This window comes from Macrobrachium rosenbergii, chromosome 48 (assembly GCF_040412425.1).
Source record: "Macrobrachium rosenbergii isolate ZJJX-2024 chromosome 48, ASM4041242v1, whole genome shotgun sequence".
NCBI classification, from domain to species: Eukaryota; Metazoa; Arthropoda; class Malacostraca; order Decapoda; family Palaemonidae; genus Macrobrachium; species Macrobrachium rosenbergii.
The window spans coordinates 65672885-65695219 of record NC_089788.1 but is presented as its reverse complement, the minus strand read 5'-3'; the positions used below and the strand labels follow the sequence as shown (position 1 = coordinate 65695219).

At 35.7% G+C, this 22335-nt stretch overlaps 2 protein-coding genes across 3 annotated transcripts in view; one reads left to right on the top strand and one right to left on the bottom strand.

Moving 5' to 3' along the window:
• Pex19 (peroxin 19) overlaps positions 1 to 22335 on the bottom strand; it is a 212040-nt gene that overhangs the window by 185273 nt on the left and 4432 nt on the right. The gene's annotated exons all lie outside the window — the stretch shown is intronic.
• Positions 12255 to 20908, top strand: Sam-S (S-adenosylmethionine Synthetase). Of its 2 annotated transcripts, none has more exons than XM_067091982.1 (7): positions 12255 to 12899; positions 14447 to 14514; positions 14900 to 15032; positions 15655 to 15767; positions 18306 to 18472; positions 19441 to 19819; positions 19941 to 20908. In XM_067091982.1, exons 1-7 carry the CDS (start codon positions 12779 to 12781, stop codon positions 20184 to 20186), a joined length of 1227 nt encoding a protein of 408 aa, XP_066948083.1. In that variant the 5' UTR covers positions 12255 to 12778; the 3' UTR covers positions 20187 to 20908. The 2 variants fall into 2 exon arrangements, with proteins under 2 accessions (XP_066948083.1, XP_066948084.1); XM_067091983.1 differs by lacking the exon at positions 15655 to 15767 and adding an exon at positions 16487 to 16599 and having other exon boundaries at positions 12532 to 12899.

Sequence of the window (22335 nt, the reverse complement as noted above, 5' to 3'; positions counted from 1 at the left end):
CTTGTATTACAATATGTATTCATACGAGTAACAGGTTTTAAGTCATATTACGTCCACTTGATTCCAACTATACAGGTATATGTCGAAAGATAATTCGAATTAACAGGTCTCCTGGAATCTGTCGCTCTTTGTTTTCAAGAGCAGCTGTCGGTTCAAAGGTCATATGATAGAATCCGCCTTAATCCGACGAACATACAATGAATATTTCCAAGGATCTTGGAAATCCGATGCCAGAGACAACATACTTCTGAGATAAACATGAAGGATGGAAGAAGACAATCCTGGGTCAGTGGTCAACCTATCTGGACCCTGTGGCCTACCTATCTGCCTACACACACACACACACACACACACACACACACACACACACATATATATATATATATATATATATAAATATATATATATATATGTGTATGTATGTATGTATGTATGTATGTATGTGTATGTATGTATGTATGTATGTGTATGTGTGTATGTATGTGTGTATATATATATATATATATATATATATATATATATATATATATATATATATATATATATATATTATATAATTTTTTTATCCTTTACCTATTCACTGAAGGGAACCTCTTGCTTTGTAAATATAACGTTATCATCCCCTTCATTTGTGTATTTTTCTGGGCCTCCTTTATTGTCATTAAATTGTTTTGGCAATAATTTTATTCACGAATTCATATCCGGAAAATCTGGTATATGAAGTTACAGCCGAACCAATCTTGACATCTTGTAACACGAGGGCCCAATGTTGACAAAAGAGAAAAAAATAATAGGCCTACACACACTCACATATTGCTAAGAGGACGCATAAATCACGTTTGTAAACAAAAGCAAATAAAACTAAAAGAATATAAAGCACATACGACACCGCGTTCTATTCTTCATCTTATCCTGCGTGGAACAGACGAACAAAGTAAACGCTAACTTCTACCCGGAAAAACGCAGGTGTGGAGTAGGAGAACCGTGTTGCCGGTTAGCAGGCAACACAAGCACAGGGATGATGCAACAATCTAATATTTTGCAGCACCGGGTTTTCCCTATACTCATCTCCGGTAAGTTCCATTTTTCAGGATACACGAGCAGGGCGATGACGTTGCAGCTGACTATTGTTCAGCAACGGTTTTCCTGTATTGTTCTTTGTCAGTTTTATTTTGTACTTATCCTTTTTTTTTTCACCAAGGAAAGGGGGCATTGACCGTCCCCCTACTGCTTTCGTCATTACACCTTTCGGCAATTATGAATTGTTAATACTGTATTCCTTTATTATGAAAAAGTTTTACATTTGTGTTCATGGAATAAGGCAAGCAATGTACCTCATCGCCACCGCTTCTAACATTCAAAAGAATATTCCCAATTCCTGCATGACAGACTTTCCGCTTGATCAGCTATGCTTTCTGGAGGCATCTGGCAACAATCTCCGCGAGTGACGGCATGGCTTACAACATTGTTGAACTCCACATTTCCCCGAAGTACACTCACGAAGTTATAACTTCTATTTTCCCTGAAGTGTATATACATTAATTCGTAGGAAACATGCATGAAATCGACTTGAACATCCACGAAGAGACAAAAACAGTTCAAGTTCTCATAGGATGAATTTTATCTGGGAACTCACGAATGACGCCATGTGACCAAAATCCCGCCTTTGTCATTATCGGTGAATCATTATCCTGAATTCAGGAGCATGACGTCTTCTCTGGTAATGATTTTGTAATAACGCTGTACAGCAAGTCTTTTCATGAAATAGAGAAAAATAACTTGATTTATAATTAAAGCCCTCCTTTACGTGTAAAAATAACGCCTAGAATGGAACATAAATCGACAAAGGAAAACGTTACTTCAGGCAAAACAGAAATAATTCAAAATAATATGGTAAACTCATTATATATATATATATATATATATATATATATATATATATATATATACATATATATATATATATATATATATATATATATATATATATGTATATATATACAGTATATATATATATATATATATATATATATATATATATATATATATATATATATATAGTAATAATGACTAAGGTAAATTTTCGTCGATACGATGAAACTATCATCATCGCTAATAGCAGGCCTAGTGACAAAATTTCATTCACGTAATCTACAAACAAATCATAAAGAAACAAAAAAATACTTAGTTTTATGCAGCGTTCACTGAGATGTTATCTATACGTAATTTACTTTTATTCATGCACATACGCATTAAAGTCCTGAATAGTTTTTATTCATATAAGAACATTAAAAATGATTTCTGTTTTTTATCATTAATAGACATTTAGTGTATCTCTCCCGTCAAAAATATGATCTTTTATTATATTATATATCAAGTATATTATAGTGCTCTGCCTTTTCTAGTATAAGATTTTGTGATTGTTAAGCACAGATTATCTTCATTACGTACACACGCACAAACACGCAAAAAATATATATGCACATTAAACTCAATATCGTAGGATTAAAGAAAACTCATAATTAAATTGAAGCAGAGCTGAGTTACCTGCTTGAAGTATATTTTCCCAAATATCTTTCCTGCTGAAATACAATAATATCACAAAACCCCTTTTAACAAACTGAGATTGATCTTGGAACTCTAGCCATGGGAGTGATACACATAAGCCAGTCTCAAGCCCGAGTATAAGGCTCTACTGGACAAAGGTTTCATGCTCCAGTCTTGTAGTAAAATCCCAAAGGTTTCCACCACTTGCAACCAACTTTGGCAGCCTCCTGTAAGCAGCCAGTGGTTTATAATGAGGACCAAAGGCCAACAGAATAAAAATAAGGAGGGTTTAGAAGGATGTGGACACGGTTTAAAGGTTTAAAAATCGCTCATGAGTGGCAGGGACAAGGGACCAGAAATTATACCGACACACAATGACCTAGACTAGAGACTGAACATATACGAATATCATCAGCGCCCCAAGCCCACTCTCCACCAAAGCTGGGATGAAGGACTTAGGAGAGCCAGACAGTGGCTACTGATGACTCAGCAGGTAGACAAACAGACATCATCCCGCCCCACAAACAAAAAAAAATCGCTAGCTCAAAGGGACAGAACTCTTGACCACATTGCTGTGAAGTCTACGTGTAACTGGGCGGTACGCATATGTAATGTGTGGCAAGAGGCATGTCGAAAATAAATGGACTAGAATTAACTGGGCAAGATATCTCTTCTACACCTCTAGTGTAGAAGAGATATAATGTAGAAAGGGATTAGCTTTTATGATTTAAATTACCCCGTGGAGAAGGATAAAGGAGAAAACATGAGGCTGCTCTACGAATGTGTAGAGGAAACGAAGAATAAGAACGCTTCACGGCTGAGCTATGAAATAGTCAAAATAAAAAGTTTCTCTTGAGGCTTCTACTTATGAAGTTCTGGAAGGGGATAATATAAATTTTAGATCTTTTTAGAAATATTGATAAAATCCTATTAATAATTTTACTTTAATTTTTTCCCAAGTAACGATATTTTTAGTGCATATATACTGTGTATATATATATATATATATATATATATATATATATATATATATATATATATATATATATATATATATATATATATATATATATATATATATACTAAAAAATAGTGCTTCTTGGGAATAAAAATTAGGAAAAATTATTATTATGATTTTATTTTATAGTGACTGTATGTGTGTGTGCCTGTGTGTATTAGTAATTTTATACATGCAGTCTGGCATTGACACTTGATGCATACCAATATCATTGAAAACATCGTGCTACCCAAGGTCACTTGGTAACATTACAATGCAACTTCCGATGGTTAAAAACGGCTGCCCCATTAAACGGATGCCCATACCTGATCTAAATGCAAAGCTAAGTGATGCGTTCTGAATGGGTCTCTGTTGTTGAAATTTGTGGTTAAAACAGACGAATGCCTCGAAGTGCGCTTGATAAAAAGATGACGGTCGAGTTCATGTAGGAGTAAACATGAAACAATGGTAAAATGAGGAATATATAAATTTCTTGGTGTGTATAATCATTCTTTGAATAAATAGGGCAGAGAATATAGCAATGCGTCTTAAAACAAGTTTAGTGACTTTAAAGGGAAGAAAGTGAGAAAAGCATACTCATATTAGACAAAGGCTGATCAATAATAGGGTAGCATTCAAGATACAGAACTTGCAAGAAAATTATGGGGAATTTAAGAGGTCCACGAGAGGTCAAGGGGGAGGAAGATAAGAAATTCTTTTAAAGTACAGTGGCAAGGTAGAACAGGAAATGGTGTATGGATGTTGTGGTGTGAGTAAACAAGAATATTTAGTCGAAATAAACACAATTGGATACACCCTAAAGGGTGTATGGAAAGATCAATGAGAAAGGGGAAGAACGCCACATAATACATAACGAAAGAGTTCCTAGTTGGGTGTAAAATTAGGTCTAGGACTATTATTATTATTATTATTATTATTATTATTATTGTTGGGTGTAAATTTAGGTCTAGGATTATTATTATTATTATTATTATTATTATATTATTTCCTAGTTGGGTGTAAAATTAGGCCTAGGATTATTATTATTATTATTATTATTATTATTATTATTATTTCCTAGTTGGGTGTGAAATTAGGTCTAGGATTATTATTATTATTATTATTATTATTATTATTATTATTAAGATGAACCTTATCCATAATGGATCAAGCACACAGGGGCCATTGATTTGAAATTCAACCTTCCAAAGAGTATGGTGTTTATTAGAACGAAGCAACAGGTGGTAATGGGAAATACAGAGAAAAGAGATCACAAATTGAAAAAAATTAACATATTAATAAATAAATCGATAAAAATGTAAGTAAACTGTTAAAATGAAAAGAGAATTGTATTATGGTAGTATTGCATCGCATCTTCGCTTGAACTTTTGAAGTTCCAGCTACACCACAGAGCTTGTAAATAATACCAAGACAATGAAACTTAAGTACAAATCAGAAAGATATTGAGACTTACGTTAGTATGAATGGAAGAAGATGGGTAGTGACATACTCATACAAGTATTTTGGAGCAAATTATAAGTGTGACGGTAAAATACGAAGAACAGGTGAATAACGAAGTAGGTAAAGCAAGGAAGGCAGTGAATAAAAGAAGGCTGTCTACAGAGGCAAAACTTGGAAAGCTTGGAGAGAATGTTAGGTACAGGACTTTGTGAGAATGTGGAAGTTTCCATGTTGATGTTGAAGGATGAATATGGCACTGACTTCTGTCTGTCACTTTTCTAGACCAAACCCGAATAAGAGGCAACAGCAACAGCTCAGCGTTTATGTATGCATTATGTATGCATGTGTATACATACATATACAGACAGATATATATATATATATATATATATATATATATATATATATATATATACACACACACACACGGACGTGAACTGTAAACACTTAATGATAATGAAAAACAAGAGGCTGTGTAAAGAGAGCTTAAAAAAAACAAAAAACAGAAAGTAGGCTGAGTTTACAAAATGGACCAGTATTTTCAAAGTGTTCGCTAACGTGGAAGAACGGGAAGACGGAAAGGGTGTGGAGAAGTGTGCGCAATGGAGGTTTGGAAGGAAAGAGAAACGGAAGACCCACAAGTTCCTGGCGGGATGCAATGAATGAAGTGTAGGGAGGAAAGGAGAAGCGGTGTAACCATGTGAGATATAGAGGTGCACGTGACGGTTGCAAGGAGGTTATGGGGGTGAGGGGGGACGGGTATTAGGTGGGAGGGGAAGGGTATGCAGGGTGAGGGGGGAGGGAAGGTGACGAGGAACTCCTAATGAACCATTAAGTAGAGGATGTTGCGCAAATTTTCTTCACCGGGAGTCAATCCTTCAATCATGAAATTGAGAATTAGCGTGGCACCGATTGTTGGGTTGTTTTTTCTGTGACGTCACTCGGTGGCGAGGGAAACGGCCTTATGAATATATATATATATACATATATATACATATATATATATATATATATATATATATATATATATATATATATATATATATATATATAAATGAATCACGAAAATATGGAACGTGATGAATATATAAATAAAGACAAAATCCACGAAGGAAAGCGAAACAATGGAGTGCTGCAAGGCCTTTCGACTTATAGTCCTTTACTTAGCAGAATCAAGTCTTTAAGTCGAAAGGCCTTGCAGCACTCCACTGTTTCTCTTTCCTTCGTGATTTTGCCTATATATATATATATATATATATATATATATATATATATATATATATATATATATATATATATATATATATATATATATATATATATATATATATATATATATATATATATATATATATATATATATAGTGTGTGTGTGTACACTCACAAACATATATATACAGTATATATAAATTTATACACACACACACACACACACACACATATATATATATATATATATATATATATATATATATATATATATATATATATATATATATATATATATATATACTGTATATATTAACCTACTGCAACATGCAAAGGTACAATTTCACCATCTTTTCACTAACTATCTTTACGGCACATTTCCGTTCGCAGAACGTATCAGCGCAACACTTTCTTTGCTTTCCGTCACTTCCGTTGTTTTTGCTGTTTCATCTTTCTCTTTGAGAACTCCAGTTGCGATCCTCAACATTCAACGAAACCTAGGTATTTATTGCTAAGACCGGAGGTATCATATCAGAGTTTTAGAGAAATGCGCCCATAACGTTCCACTCCTAGCCCGGTCCAGGGGATCAAACGTGGGTTTCTTGGTCGTGAGCCGCGTGTTTATACTGCGCCGAGAGAGAGAGAGAGAGAGAGAGAGAGAGAGAGAGAGAGAGAGAGGATTCTGTTACTTTATCTCCCCGATTAATCTTTTCTGACCGCAGAAATTACATACTTAACAATTTTTGAATCTTGTTTTTGACATTAAACTGGCCTTGTGCCAACACAGGCTCTTGCTCTTAAAGCCCCAGATATTCAACCAAGACTCGAAACAATGTACTTCAACAACCAAAGTATTTTACGTGAACCCTAGACATTTATTGCAACTTTTACAGTAATAATGTGAACCTTGTCCTTAAAATAACAAAACAGGCCAATATGAGGAAAGAGACGAGAAAATCTATGGCGCAGACTACATAGATGGGATAGGCAACGAAATCTAAGTTTCAAAAATCATTTTAAGGATATTTGTGGAAACTTCTGTGAGTACGGAGAAAAGAAAGTAAATTACTTTGAAGGAACTGTGATTTTCTGCCAGCCCTAAAGCAAGGATAAACGCCATAAAAATTATTTATATGCTGGTTGGTGTAAAAGATTATAAATTTCCAAAGCGAAAAGAGGTAATAATAATTATAATACTGATAGTGTTAATGATAATTTTTGCAATACTTATTATCATAATTTCCATTCTTTCTGGTGCTGCCATATTTTCTAATTTTATCTATTATTATTGTTTTCATATATATATTATTAAATGATACGTTTATATACTAGTTATTTTTCTATTATCCTATATATATATATATATATATATATATATATATATATATATATATATATATATGACCGACTTTACCTTGACATCATTAGCCTTGGTTTATCTGATTGATTTTACCTATCAAGAATTTTTGTTAAATTTCGCTAAAATTTACAATATTCCTTAATTTTTGAAATTATATTCAATATTGTCTATTTAATTTTGATACTAACACACCAGCAGTACTGTACAAATGGAATTTAAAAAACAAGAAAAAGTCAGTGACTTAAAAGCAAACGTGGTTTCGCTACGTTAGATATGAATCCCTGGACGTCGTGTCCCCTATGCCAGGTAAGCTCTGATTTCTAGCCACAGGCAAAGGACTTTGATAATTCGTTCCCTCAAACACCAATTGTGCCTGTGTCGAAACTGGAAGAGAATAAGAAATAACATGATAGTCAGTCGACTTAAGTGGGTCGTAACCCTGGTGGCTGAAAAGGACAAGGGGACAACAGCCTTGGAAGTATAATGGTAACATCCTTCAATTTAGTAGAAAAAAATTACTATATAGTCTATGTCATTCCATCTGTCCATTCACTCACCAACGCAGGTTTTAGGTAGATGTAGCAATACCATAAATAGGGAGCCAATAACATCTGGAGATCTTAATATCTGTACAACAGTACTAAGTAGTTTGGTGTTCTTCCACCACGAGGGCGATGCAGAATAGAATATGAAATTTAGGTCACTGGCCAAGCGCTGAGACCTATAAGGTCATTCCACCCTGAAACGGAAATTGACAGTAAAAAGATTTGAAAGGTGGAGCAGGAGGAAACCCTCGCAGTTGCACTATGAAACAGTTGTAAGGAGAGGGTGGAAAGTAAGAGCATATGAACGGACTTACAGTAAAAGGAATGAACGGGGTTGCAGCTATGGGTCGAAGGGACGTTGCAAAGAACCGTACGTAATGCCTACAGTGCACCGCATGAAGTGCACTGACGGCACTACGCCACTACGGGAACGCGGCGCTGCAGAGCCTTGCAGGCATCTTGATAAACCGAGAAACCGCGCAAATTAAATAGGCGGTTAGTACATCCTATGACTTTTCCGTTCATTATCTCTATAGGATAACATTTCACAAGCAGGTAAAGCATGCTGAAATTTGTTTACCCATAATTTTGTGCTAATCAGGTTAATGTCTTGTTAGCTGTAGATATGTTTTTTGTGTTAACATGTATTATATTTTGAGCATATCATTCTGGCGCATAAGTGCAATGGCGATTTCAGTTATTGGCGTTTTATGCTTTCAGCGCTCAAAACATAGGCCTATGTTGGCCATAGAGAAATTCTGCTTCCACAGAACTTTAAAAAACAACTTCAGAGATGAAAATTTTTAAGGTAATAACTGTATTTTAGTATCAAATATTCAATGGACGTCAAAAATGTTCGAATTAATTTCAGTAAATCTTCAAAATAGGTCATTCATAGCTCATAATATATATACTGCATATAAAAAACCCAAGACCATAACCGAACTTGAATCGCAAAAATCCGTATCTTTCAAACATCTCAAACAAAGATGAGATTCCCATGGAAACCCCAAAAACACTTTAAAAAAAAAGAAAAAAAGAAAAAACCCACACAAGATGTCATTTTATCTCTCCAACACTCCTTTCCAAAAGTGCTTTACCTCAGGGGCGAGGATAAGAGCCGAAGATAAATTATCTGCTTCCTTATCTCCCTTGTTTACCACAAAAGCTTATCATCGCTGGACTTATATGACAAAGAGAGAGAGAGAGAGAGAGAGAGAGAGAGAGAGAGAGAGAGAGAGAGAGAGAGAGAGAGAGAGAGAGAGAGAGAGACTTCAAGGCGGGATACTTTTTAATACCATACTTGAAATATTCACTTTGGAATGGGATATTGTTATTGAATTAAACGTTAGATATACCAGGAGAGAGAGAGAGAGAGAGAGAGAGAGAGAGAGAGAGAGAGAGAGAGAGAGAGAAACTTAATGACACGACGCTTTTTAATACTTTACTCAAAATAAAATTGCAACAGAAGATTGTCACTTTCAGAAATGGTCAAGTGTACCCATAGAGAGAGAGAGAGAGAGAGAGAGAGAGAGAGAGAGAGAGAGAGAGAGAGAGAGAGAGAGAGAGAGAGAGCGAGACTGCGTACTCAGTTGCATAGCAACTGAATGAAATATTAAGTTAATACATTGCATGAAATACCCCAATTGTTAAGGCAAAGGAGAGACTATTTCAGGTACGAGAGAACTGGGTGAAACTTCACAGATGAAATATAATTCTTTCTACCAAAAATTAAAATAAAAACGGTCACACATGCAAAAATATAAAGCTAAAATAAGATAAAAATTGCCTTTACAAAAGAAAAGATTACGACAGCTACAACAGAGAGAGAGAGAGAGAGAGAGAGAGAGAGAGAGAGAGAGAGAGAGAGAGAGAGAGAGAGAGAGAGAGAGAGAGAGAGAGAGAGAGACTAAATCATTCGCTTAACAAGCATCACGCACTTCTTTAACTGCATACCATCATGCTACCTGCACATATAGGGTATAATATACATATTTGTATTCTACATTAAACACTAGGCACTTATAATCATAATGAAAATGTGTGTGTGTGTGTAATTTCTTAATATTTCAGTCATCACCCTTGAAATCTGACGTAAGTCACATTAATATCTTTTCCTTACGCATATCTAAACACTCTACTACTATCATCCAATGTCAGTCGCAAAAAGGAGTAAATGTGAAACAAGTAGCTCAATGCTCTATCAGTCTAAGCTTCAGCACAGGAAGCGTGGCATCCAGTCGAACTCGAACAGACTTTTCCTGCACTGAAATCAAATTGCTTTCTAATCTTAGGCCAACATACAATCCGCTTCATGCATCAAAAATTAGACGTAAAAACATGAACAATTAACCCAGAGAGCACTATGGAAACTACGAAGAGAGAGAGAGAGAGAGAGAGAGAGAGAGAGAGAGAGAGAGAGAGAGAGAGAGAGAGAGAATTAAAGTTCAGGTATGCGTATGGTCTAGACCGTGGTATGTTAACTCGATCGGCGAGGATATCCAAACCGGTTACCCTAGGATGGGTACGATTGAATGCCTCCTGAAAGTACTTCCAGACCAGGATTAGACATTGCTTTTACCAGGAATACGAATATGGCAATATTCTTCGTGTGTTTGAAAGAACGTGAGCTAGTGCAGCAGTTGACTTCCATTCAAATAATGACCAAGGAATATTTCCCGCCATGTGTTAGATGGTATCCCATCTTAATCCAGCAACAACACAAACAATCACTTCTCCCAGTCGCTCTCGAGCTTCGCTGTGATTTACTACCACTGTCCATATAACAACAACAAAAACGTTTATTTTGCCAACTAAAAACCTTTTCGACAACAAATGATTGACCCAGGTAAGCCACTAGACAACAGCAAGATTATTTCAGAATACTGACCAATACTTTAAAATCAGGCGAGATATTTCATTCTTGAACATTAAATTCTTTACTAAAAATAAATGCTGTCGCTATGGGAGCCACGAGAGTAAATTATTAGTGACAGTGAATAAGCAAATGAATTAGCATTAAATCAAAGCTTTTCGGTTTTATGCACACAGCCATAATACAGAATAAATAAAAGAACGGTGTGTCAATGATTTAATGAAAAGGGTAAGGGGAGGTTAGCTTTAATAATACTTCGTACGCCAATGAACACACTAATACACAAATAAAAAATAATCCATCGAACATACGATGTGCGTAAACCTATTCAAGAATTTACCCCAAAAATAGGAGTATGCACATACTGGGCGCTTTAATGCATAGGTGGGGATGCACAAATTCTTTCACTTGTTTTGCGGACTTCGAGGGGAATGCGCCCTTATTGACCGTGTAATAATGTTTCAGACCATTCGTTGTTTCAGAACCTTTGTACTAAAACTTCTTGTTAATTGTTTATAAAGTTGTTAATTTTTATTCGTTGATTAGCATTTTGATTATAAGATGTTTTAAATTAAGGTTAAGTGGAAAGAAATGCCCACACGACCGCATGGTAAATACCTGGAACAATAGCACATCCTTTTTGATAAAGACAAGGGCGTAGGGAACATATTTCCATTAATAAAATGTTCCTAATGACGCAAAACACCAAAGAAAAACAAAATAAAAAAAACCATATCAACACAATTTCTAAAATCCTAAAATCATCGTGATTAATAATCAATACTTCAAGAAAAACTTGTCGCCTAAGCGTGAGAATTAGACACACAAGGCAAAGTCCCGAGAGGGAGCAGAGTTGGTGAGGCAAGTTTCTGAATAAATGTAAACAAAAGCGATAGGTTACTCCCAGGGACCGAAGAATATAATGCGTTGCCAGTTGTTGAAATACCAAGTTTTAACAAATATATATATGTCGGAAAACGATTTAAAGCAAACATATACCTAGAAACACCAAATATCTGTAACGTTCGTGGAAAATGTTTGCAGCATTAAGTGACACCTGACGTATGTGAAGTTAAAACAACAACAGAATAATACTCTATGACACCTGTTTTCCAAGTAACATATCTGCCTATCTATGTAGGGGGGGTTCAACCTTTGGGGATAGTCAGCTGACCTGACTAGTTTTCGATTGGTCTTCGGAAACTAGCTCCTCCCCTCGAGGAGACTGCCATTATTTAGATTCGTTCATTGTTATGAGTTGCCTTTCAAAATAGTTCGTTCACCCGAACAGAGTAAAATGAACATTTTATAAACAATAATTATAACTCCATTCAATTATACGTATTATACACGCTTACATAATAAGTAAATGGCCCACATAACTTCATATACGTACTTTTTCTCATCACATACGACGCCTTATGAACAATACTCAGAGGAAATAGCGTCGTCAATTCTGGGAAAAATCCCGAAACGTGGCAATGAACAAACGTCAAAGCCTTCCGAAACTATTAAAAACAATGACCCTCATTAGAGTATCCACATTTTACAGTGAGCTGTCAAGCAAAGAAGAGCAACTTATTTCTGAGCTGTGAATTCAGAGACGCCTTAAGACTCTTCATATAGCCTTAGAGCAAAAATTTGAAGTTATACCTCGAACATAACTTCGCAGCTCCCGCGTAGTGCGCACGTCGGCGGTCACGTGACGCTCAGACACTATAAATACTGACTGAACCATTGCATCGGTCTCTTTTCCACTGAAAGTTAGGATCGAGAACGACGTGATGCCCGAGTCGGCTCCTGCATACAACGGTCTCGCCAACGGCGGTGGGGAAGGATTAAAAGAGTGTACAGACAGGGAGACATTCCTGTTCACCAGTGAAAGTGTTGGAGAAGGCCATCCAGGTAAACATACACAGTTACCTTAAGTGTTTTCACAATGACTACGGTGGTGTGTTCTTGGTGTAGTAGTCGATGTCTGGGTCTCGCCGTGTAGGACAATACCCCTTCAGTATGATAATTTTTCAGAGGCAAATCCCCCTTTAGAAAATAAACCGTGGTATTTCTATGCTGCGGAGTGTTTTTAACTTACAAAATTAAGCGCAAATTGACAATTATCTCGTGCTGTTGTCTTGGAACATCAAAATTTGTGAAGTCCTCAGTCGATACCGGTACATTGAAACGTCGTACGTCTGCCAGCGAAACTGCTGGGGTCCGTTTATTTCTCACTATTATTTTTGCGCCAAAAATACATTTAGACGACACGTGGGTCCAGGGCAAAACCTATAATTTATTTCATGCCAAGAGGCATTATTGACTACAGTCAGTGACTAGCTGAAAAATATTACATACTTGTAAACAAACGTTGTGGTTAAGATGTTAAGTACCCTCCAAGGGAGCTTTATTGATTTAGGCTTCACGAATTAGATGGAGGTGAAGAAGCATTATACATAGATTTATTGGTAGAACCTGCCTAACCATGAGGTGGGTAGGCGAGATGGTATCGTGGCCGAATGGTTTGGAATAACCGCTGAAGAGAAAAATGTCAATAGGAGTCGTTATAAATCAGGAAGCAAAATTTTGTCAGGAGAAACCGCAAAAATCGCCCTTCCTGTTCTCATGTTTTGATTTTTTTTATGTGACTTTTGACCAGGCAGGATTCATTATTTTATTCAGTAATCTACGTTTTTGTTTTGGTGGCAACCGATATCAGCCTAGGTTCCTTTCCGTGTGACGAAACCTCAGGCCAATAAATTTACATGGGTGCAAATATTTTAAGGACATAGGAAGGAACTTCCAATAGTCTAGTGAGTCCATGTCATAAAGGGGTGTCACTGATAACGTAAGCGTGATGTGCCGTCTTATTGTTAACTTGGCAAGTAACATTGTTAAGCCAATATCCTTGGGTCAATGACATTCACATCAAGCCAAATCTTTTCTTAGTCTCCTCAGTTTTGTTTAAAAATACAAACCTGTACGGAAGGACAACCTTTTATTTAAAATTTTGGTATATACACAGGTGAACACCATTCTCTGTATTCATGTACAGTTTTTGTTTTGTTATATGCATTAAAAAAAAGCTTGGTAAAGGCGGTAAAGGCAAACGGCAGAAATTTAACATAAAATGTAGGTACACTGCTAAAAAATTGTCAGTAATACTTGGCAGATAACAGAACTTCAAGGCTAACCACTTTACATAGGAAGTATCCTTGACACAAGGCATGTTTACTTAAATCCTTTAAAAAATGAATGCTTGTACTAAAACATGGTGCCAAAGAACATTGAGCCTTGCCAGAAATTTTCTTGGCTGACCTTGCAAGTGCATATGCCAATCTTGAGTGATAATGTCACTACATTTAAAGTTGGGAATTTTAGGATTACTTTGTGGAGTTAGACATAGTTGGAGAGGTACTTTTTGCAAAATCTGAGTAATTTTTTTTTTTCTCCAACAGATAAAATATGTGACCAGGTCAGCGATGCTGTTCTGGATGCCCATCTTGCTCAGGACCCAGATGCTAAGGTAAGCCATTTAAATTTTTGAGAATTGACTGACCAAATTGTGTTTTAGGCATAATTTTTTTTTTTTAAACCAGTGTTTAGCTGTAGTTTGTGTGATTGAGGGATGCTAGTAAATGTTTGGTTAATTTTTTATCTTGATTAAATGTACATTAAAATTTTTAGTGTCTTTGACAATGACTCATGGAGATGATGATTCCTTATATTAATGATGCATACAATTTTTAGTGTCACTGATAATGACTCATGGAGATGATTCTTTATATTAATGATGCAACTCATTTTGGATTTTCTTTTATGAAAACGTTTAAGTGCACAAATCAAAGTAGACTATTTTGCTTTATATGTAATTTAATTTAAGGATTTAAGTATAAAATCAATTCCCACAGGTTGCATGCGAGACCTGCACAAAGACTGGTATGATCCTTATTTGTGGTGAAATTACGTCAAAAGCAGTTGTTGATTATCAAAAAATTGTAAGGGAAACCATCAAAAAGATTGGCTACGATGATTCTAGCAAAGGTATGGCAGTTCTAATTTGTCTTTTCTCTTTTTGTTACTGAAATATTGCATATATAGTTATATATATAATGATAATAGAAATTTTGGTATTTGGTAATGAATTAATGTACAGTACATTTTACAGTTTATACAAGATCTTTATTTACACCGTGTACAGTACATTTGCTTTAGAATTTTCTGTATACGTACAGCTATTTTATGCAAGTAGAGCACAACATATTTTTTGCTATTTCTTTGAAACTCAAGTTGTACTGCACACTTAAGTAGTTGAAGGTAGGCTTCCCGTAGTAGCACATATATCAAGTAAATTGTAATGTATTTTTTTTTTTTTAATGCAATGCTGTGTATTAGTACAGTGTACTGCTATTGCTGGATGGTAAAAAACCTTTGGCTTTAGGACGAACAATCAACTTCCCTTTATTTTGCTTGTTCACCTGTATCAAACTTAAAATTACCCTTCATTATGCACCATTCATTACCTTAGATTGCACATTATAATTGCTTCCTTAGTGTGTAGATAAAGACAATGGTTTGGGACTCAAAGGAAGAGGGATTGGTAGTCTTTAATCAAGGTTAACTGTAGTTCATTCCCTGCATAGCTATAGTTATTCATTGCATTCAGGTTTCGACTTCACAACCTGTAACCTTCTTGTTGCCATTGAGCAACAGTCTCCAAATATTGCGGATGGAGTGCACGTTGCCAGAGCTGAAGAAGATGTTGGAGCGGGTGATCAGGTACAACATTTGAATTGGCTATTTTGTCAAAAGCACAAATTGCAGGGTCTTTTGGAAGTAGTAGATTGTTGCTAGCTTCATACTTTCTAGTTCTATCATTTTTTTTCTTTTTCTTTTTTTTTTTTTACTTGCAGAAATCTTGCTTATGAAATTGACATTTTAAATTTCATAGTAGCCTATATTTGACAACCATTGTGAATCTTACATTGTAATATATCTAAAGCATAGTTTAGAGAATCTGCTTCAAAACAGGTTCTTAGTATTTTTTTCAGAAGCAAGATTTTCATGCAAGTGCGCAACACATCCTTCCTCTTGTGTTTAGGTCTTGTGGTGCTGGGGTCTCAATCATGTCTTTTTCAGGTGTACTGTACATTTATTTACAAATAAGACAGATGTACAAATGTAACCAGAAGTATTCCTTATTCATACACTTCTCACCTATATATATACGCTAGTGTACAACTGTAACCTTCTACCAGTGGTTTTCACATCAACATAACATACAATGCATAAATCTGGTGGCCAAGTCTAGCTGCTGTTAACGTATAATTTACTTTAAAAACTTGTTTGCACAAACTTGCCTTGAGTTTGTGATGAGATATACAATAAAGGAAGAAGGCTGTAATGTTGGAAGTGGATTAAGAAGGAATGCTTCAATTCACACAATGTAGTGTTTTGTTTTGTACTTTTTCTTCATGCGGTTGGGTCTTGACTCACAGGTTTTGACTACAAGACTTGCAACGTCTTGTTGGCCCTGGAACAACAGTGTGTGGAAATAGCTAATGGGGTTCACGTTGGGCGCAGCGACGACGATATAGGGGCAGGTGACCAGGTGATGAATTTTCCCAATTATCCTGTGAATTTATTAATTGTTTTTTTTTTTATTAAGGGAACAACATTATAGTAATTATGTTAAGGGGTTAAAAAGTGTTTCTGTAGTGTATGTTTATTAGTATCCAATCCCCATTTCAGTGTTCTGTATACTCTAAATTATTAAAACATTTCAGTTCATCCCAAGGACTAGACCCTATTAGACTTGATTGTATGGCATTTGGATTTTTAGCTCTGTAGCCCTGTGGCTGAACATATTCTGCCCAGCAGAAGTTGTAGGCTCATGTCCAACCTGAAGCGCTTACAGAAATAGAAGTTTGTTTCAGTTTATAACTGTGGATACCTTATTCATATATATTTATCGATAGTCTCATTGAAATGGGGTTCCTAATAGTGGCATAAGAATACTTTCATCACAGTGAATTTCCATTTTAAAAATTTAAATGTTGTTCACCTGACATTTAAAATTGCTTACCAGAAGCATGTTGCTTCCCAGAACTGATGGTGGATTACGTTATAGTTCTTGTATTTGGTGGCTTTAGTGGTAATAGTCGTCAGTTGCTGCATGAGACTGTGCTGTAGTATTTGGATTTTACACTGCATAATAAGTTCTGGCTTAATGGAAGGGCCCTTGCTCCCATTTTTATAAAAAAAAAAAAAAAATTATAAAAAAAAAAAAAAAGCCCACTTTCACTTTCTTAGACATTACACACATCTTTAGTAGCCTAACCTGTTTTACAATTTGCATAGTTACATTACTATTCTTCCATAGCTTCTCTGTTAAATCTGTAACTATTACTAAAGGAGATGGTATAAAAATTAGTTGAATATAGTGCAGGACTTGGGAGGTCTTCAGAGTCAATTCAGGTAGACAAGGCACTTTAGCATCCTAACTGTCTAGCACTGAATTTGTGAAACTAGATGACTGCCAGATGCTGCGTAAAGCCCTGTCCACACTGGCGGGCACTGCCCAAAGGGCAAACACTTCCCATAACTCGTTCCACTATATTGACCGACTAAGTATGGAGCCAGAGTGATGCGATGGTCTGGTAACACTGCTTCAGAAGCGAGAGAAAATACAAAGAGCTGGAAGTGCCTGATGGGCATGCCCGCTAGTGTGGACAGGCCATTACTGTAAATCTTAATTCTTTGAACACGGATAAATCTTTAAACTTGTCAGGTAAGATACACCTGGTCTAGCTTTGCAAACAATACTATACATGAAGATGCTTATATCTGACTAATACATTGTAAAATTAAGAATGGCAAGTGTTAGGACAATCTTTCAAGTGTTTCTTATATGCTTAATTCAGCCAAATTTCAGTAACAGATGGAAAGGTAAGTATCATTACTGCCCTTTGCAAAGAAATGTTAATGAATTATTATTGCAGCTTCTTTGAAAATGGTCAAGTACTGTATATGTTACTAATTCTCATGATAAAAAGAATTCAAGAATACTGAAAGTTCTGGTAAGTTCGTAGTTGGAAACTGAGTTGATGCAGTCAAGGTAGAGTTGTGTGCACTGTAACAGTTTGAATAGCTTATGTGTATGTTTTGAGAGCTTTATATTTTCTTTCACATATGTGTGGCAGATTTTAGTTTCTGAAAATGAGGGCTAATAGGTGGAATTATAAAAAAAAAAAAAAAAAAGCAAGGAAATACTATCTTAAATTGAAAGGGACATTAACTTTTAGTCTTTTATTTCAGGGTTTGATGTTTGGTTATGCCACTGATGAAACTGAGGAATGTATGCCTCTCACGGTGACCCTGTCTCACCGTCTGAACCAAAAAATTGCTGAGCTTCGTAGAGATGGTACATTCTGGTGGGCAAGACCAGATAGCAAGACTCAGATCACTGCAGAATATTACTTTGAGTAAGTTAATTTTCTCTGTACAGTAAGTAGTTGCCTCCTCAATAATCTTGTAACGAAGAATTTGTCCAAGACAAAAATTGTAAAGTGGTGATGGTGTAAGGATGGTTTGGCAGTAAAAAAAAAAAAAATAATCACATGTTCAGAATAACTTGGTGGATAATTTGTTTAATGTTAGTTAATTCAGTTCATTTATAGGGATAATTTTAAAGTCTGAAACTTGGTCGTAAAATAGGCCTTTATTAAAAATTAATTCATAGCACATTTGTCATCTATAAGTAACTAATTCTCTAGAGAGATTTAGCATAAACTGCCAATATCTTCATAAACTAAGGCAGGTCAATCTCACAAACTGCCATATCTTCATAAACTAAGGCAGGTCAATGTTAGTTTAGATACCTATTCAGTTCTCTTGGAAAATCATACTATTTTTTTTTTTTGTCCACATTTTTCAGGTACCTCTCTCTCTCATATATATAAGCAAACAAGATGTGAATTAGACTGTCAGTACAAGGTTTCACATACAGTGCACAAATGTATTTTAATTGTAATGATTCCAGTTTAATGATAAAATCATAAGATTTTCAATTGTTCTGAAGATAAGAAAATATAAGAGATGGGGTTGGGGTGTCCTGGAAAGTGATTAGTATAATTCCCAAAGAGAATTAATTTTACTTGAATGAGGGACTTGATACCGATCTGAGAATGCTGATATTTACTCCAACCATCCATGGACCGCAGCCACGGAATGGTTTGACCATAATTGTGTGAATTTTTTTGTGAGCTGTTAAGAGTCCTTTTTAGCATGCTTATACAGTGCAAATAAGTATTGTTAGTAAGTCTTATCATGCAGAAAATTTATATTCCATTTATGATTACTTTGGGGAAAGTCATGTTATTTTGATGTTAATCCAGGATTAACTTAAGTTGCACTTTTTATCCTACTTTAATATACATTTATCTTTTTGCAGTCAAGGTGCAGCCATCCCCATTCGTGTTGACACAGTTGTGGTCTCTTGCCAGCACTCTGAGAAGGTGACCCTAGATGTTGTTCAGAAAGAAATCATGGAGAAAGCCATTAAGGCAGTTATCCCAGAAAATTACTTGGATGAAAACACCAAATATCACATTAACCCCTGTGGAGAATTTATCATTGGAGGACCTCAGGGTGATGCTGGTCTCACTGGCAGAAAAATCATTGTTGACACATATGGTGGATGGGGTGCACATGGTGGTGGGGCATTCTCTGGCAAGGACTACACCAAGGTCGATCGCTCTGCTGCATATGCTGCTAGATGGGTTGCAAAGTCACTTGTTAAAGGGGGATTGTGCAAGCGTTGTCTAGTTCAGGTAAGTTGTGATGTATCACTTTTCCGTTTTTACCGATGTATTTGGAAATTCTCTTGAAATGAGCTGACAGTAGATCTTGAGGTTTCTAAAGTAGCCTTTCTAACAAAATATTTGTCTTCAGGTTTCGTATGCCATTGGTGTTGCAGAGCCAGTTAGCATCAGTATTTTCCACTATGGCACATCACAGTACACATCCCAACAGCTGTTAAAAATTGTAAAGCACAATTTTGATCTACGCCCAGGCAGGATTGTTAAGGAACTGGGATTGAAAAGACCAATTTACAGCGAAACTTCCTGCTATGGACACTTTGGCCGTGATCAGTTCCCATGGGAGCAGCCAAAACAACTGACTATTCCTAAACTCTAGAAATATTTGCTTTTATGTATATAATTGCCCCCCTTTTTTTTAAGTTATAAAAGTACACATAAGCCACCCCTGCCTAACTGCATTTCGGCCTAGCTAGGCAAGAGTGGCTTCTCATATAATCGTTTAGCGACCAATGCCAGTCTGCACATTTTACTTTATATTTAACTGCATTGTTGTTAGTTTGTGAGTGCGCTCCACGTTGTATCAGGCAGGCACTTGGGCTCGTGTGTTCTTGTGCTTTACAGTGATGATTGGTTATGGTTGGGGTGCCAGGTGTGTCCCTTAACCTGGACCAAAACCCTTCCTCGAGGACCCCTGCAAGGTGACCACAGTCTTGGACTGGCATAGATGATGGCGCTGGGCTTAATTGCTGTATCCCTTGCCTATGCCATGTTTGGTACTGCAAATGTGTAGGAAGAGCAAGTTTTTCCTCTAGAGTTTTTTAATGTAAGAACTACGCATTTGTGTTGTGTTTATGAAAATTCTAATGGAAAAGAGCATTTCTCTTAAACACTCCGGCCACCTTCCTGGGATGTTCTCACATTGGTGCAAAAGCGCTTTCCTCGAGTGATTGGGAGTCATGATAGTTTATAATTTTATCATTTTTAAAAGGTTTAGAAGCTTTGAAATGTATGAGTACATTGTATTTATTATACGTAATAAAAGTCAACATGTATGCATTCATATGTTTATCACATGGAAAAGTAAAAGTAAAGTAGAAATGGTTGGTTTAATTTCCACCAATCTTAAGTTATTGTCAAAATATTAATGAAAAAATTATGTATATTATGAAACTTAGTAAACCTGCTTAATTATATGGCATACAATAATGCCTCAACTTCAGACACCTTAGGGGTCTGGGTTTCTGATAAGTAACAAAAACCTTATACAGCATAAGAGTTGCACTTTTGTTTCGAAATATCATTGCTAATAGCAATAACACACTGATTTCTAACCTTAATTGATCTGTAGCTCGTATTTAACATTCGATTACAGATTTATCTAAAATTGTACCACATCCTAAATGGTAGTATAACAAAAAGTAACCATAATAATGCAGCTGTTAAGTACAGAACTTAAGCAGAGATGTTACTTTTAACTAGATAGGTCAATATTTTGCATACAGATGGGATGTGCTGTACATCTTAGAGCAATTACAATAGGCCTGCACACTAAAAGCAATGTCTGAAATATTAAAGATAAATTCTGTGCATTATTTAACTCGGTAAACCCACATGGGGGAAAAGTATACTGTACAGTAGTTACTAAGCTTGTTGATATTTAGCATACAAAGGGTGGACATGCTTTTAGTCATTAAGAAGGTATTCAGAGCCTGTATGGTCTAAAACATTAGTGGAATAAGATTATATACCTAACATTACTGTATTAGATTCATTCACTTTGGGTGAAATTAAAATATCTAAACTGCAAGAAATAATTTACTACATCCAACAGTGAGAGAATGGGCATGGATTACAGCCTAATAAAACAAAATTATGTCGGTTTCAATGCTAGTTACTGGACTGCACTTTGAATTGATGAATCAGTGGAGTTAAATATTTCTCATTACATACTTTTGTTATAAGAATCATCCATTTTTAAGTGGGGATTAAAACAATCTAGTTCTCTCCAATCTTGTGCACTAACTACTGAGGTCACACCACTGAAAATCTATTTTTTTTTTAAGTGCCCAGGTTTGCTACCTGAAATGGTACTGTACAGGCATCAAATTTTCCTTCTTAAGTTTCATTTATGATATTCATATTTGCCATTAGTTTTTATACATATGGAACATCTGCAACTCCTACTCAATGTGTTTTGTAATAATCTTCTGGATCTCATGTGACACCAACTGTTACACATTGTACACCACCAAGTTCACCATTACTCAGCAGCCAGCATCAACAATGCCACTATCTCGAATGTGTTCCTTCCTTTTCCTGTTTTACAATCATCGTAAGTTTAGCTTTGCTAATTTTGATTTTGAATGCGCTCTCTCTATTTCACTTAAATCTTTTACACACTTGTGTGTCCTCCTCAGATTCTTCTGTTAAACGCTAGTTCAACTGCCATTAGAAGCTTCTACTAACCTTCCTTTCTACACACCAGGCTTCATTTCTACCAGATTTTTCTCTCTCCTTTAGTAATA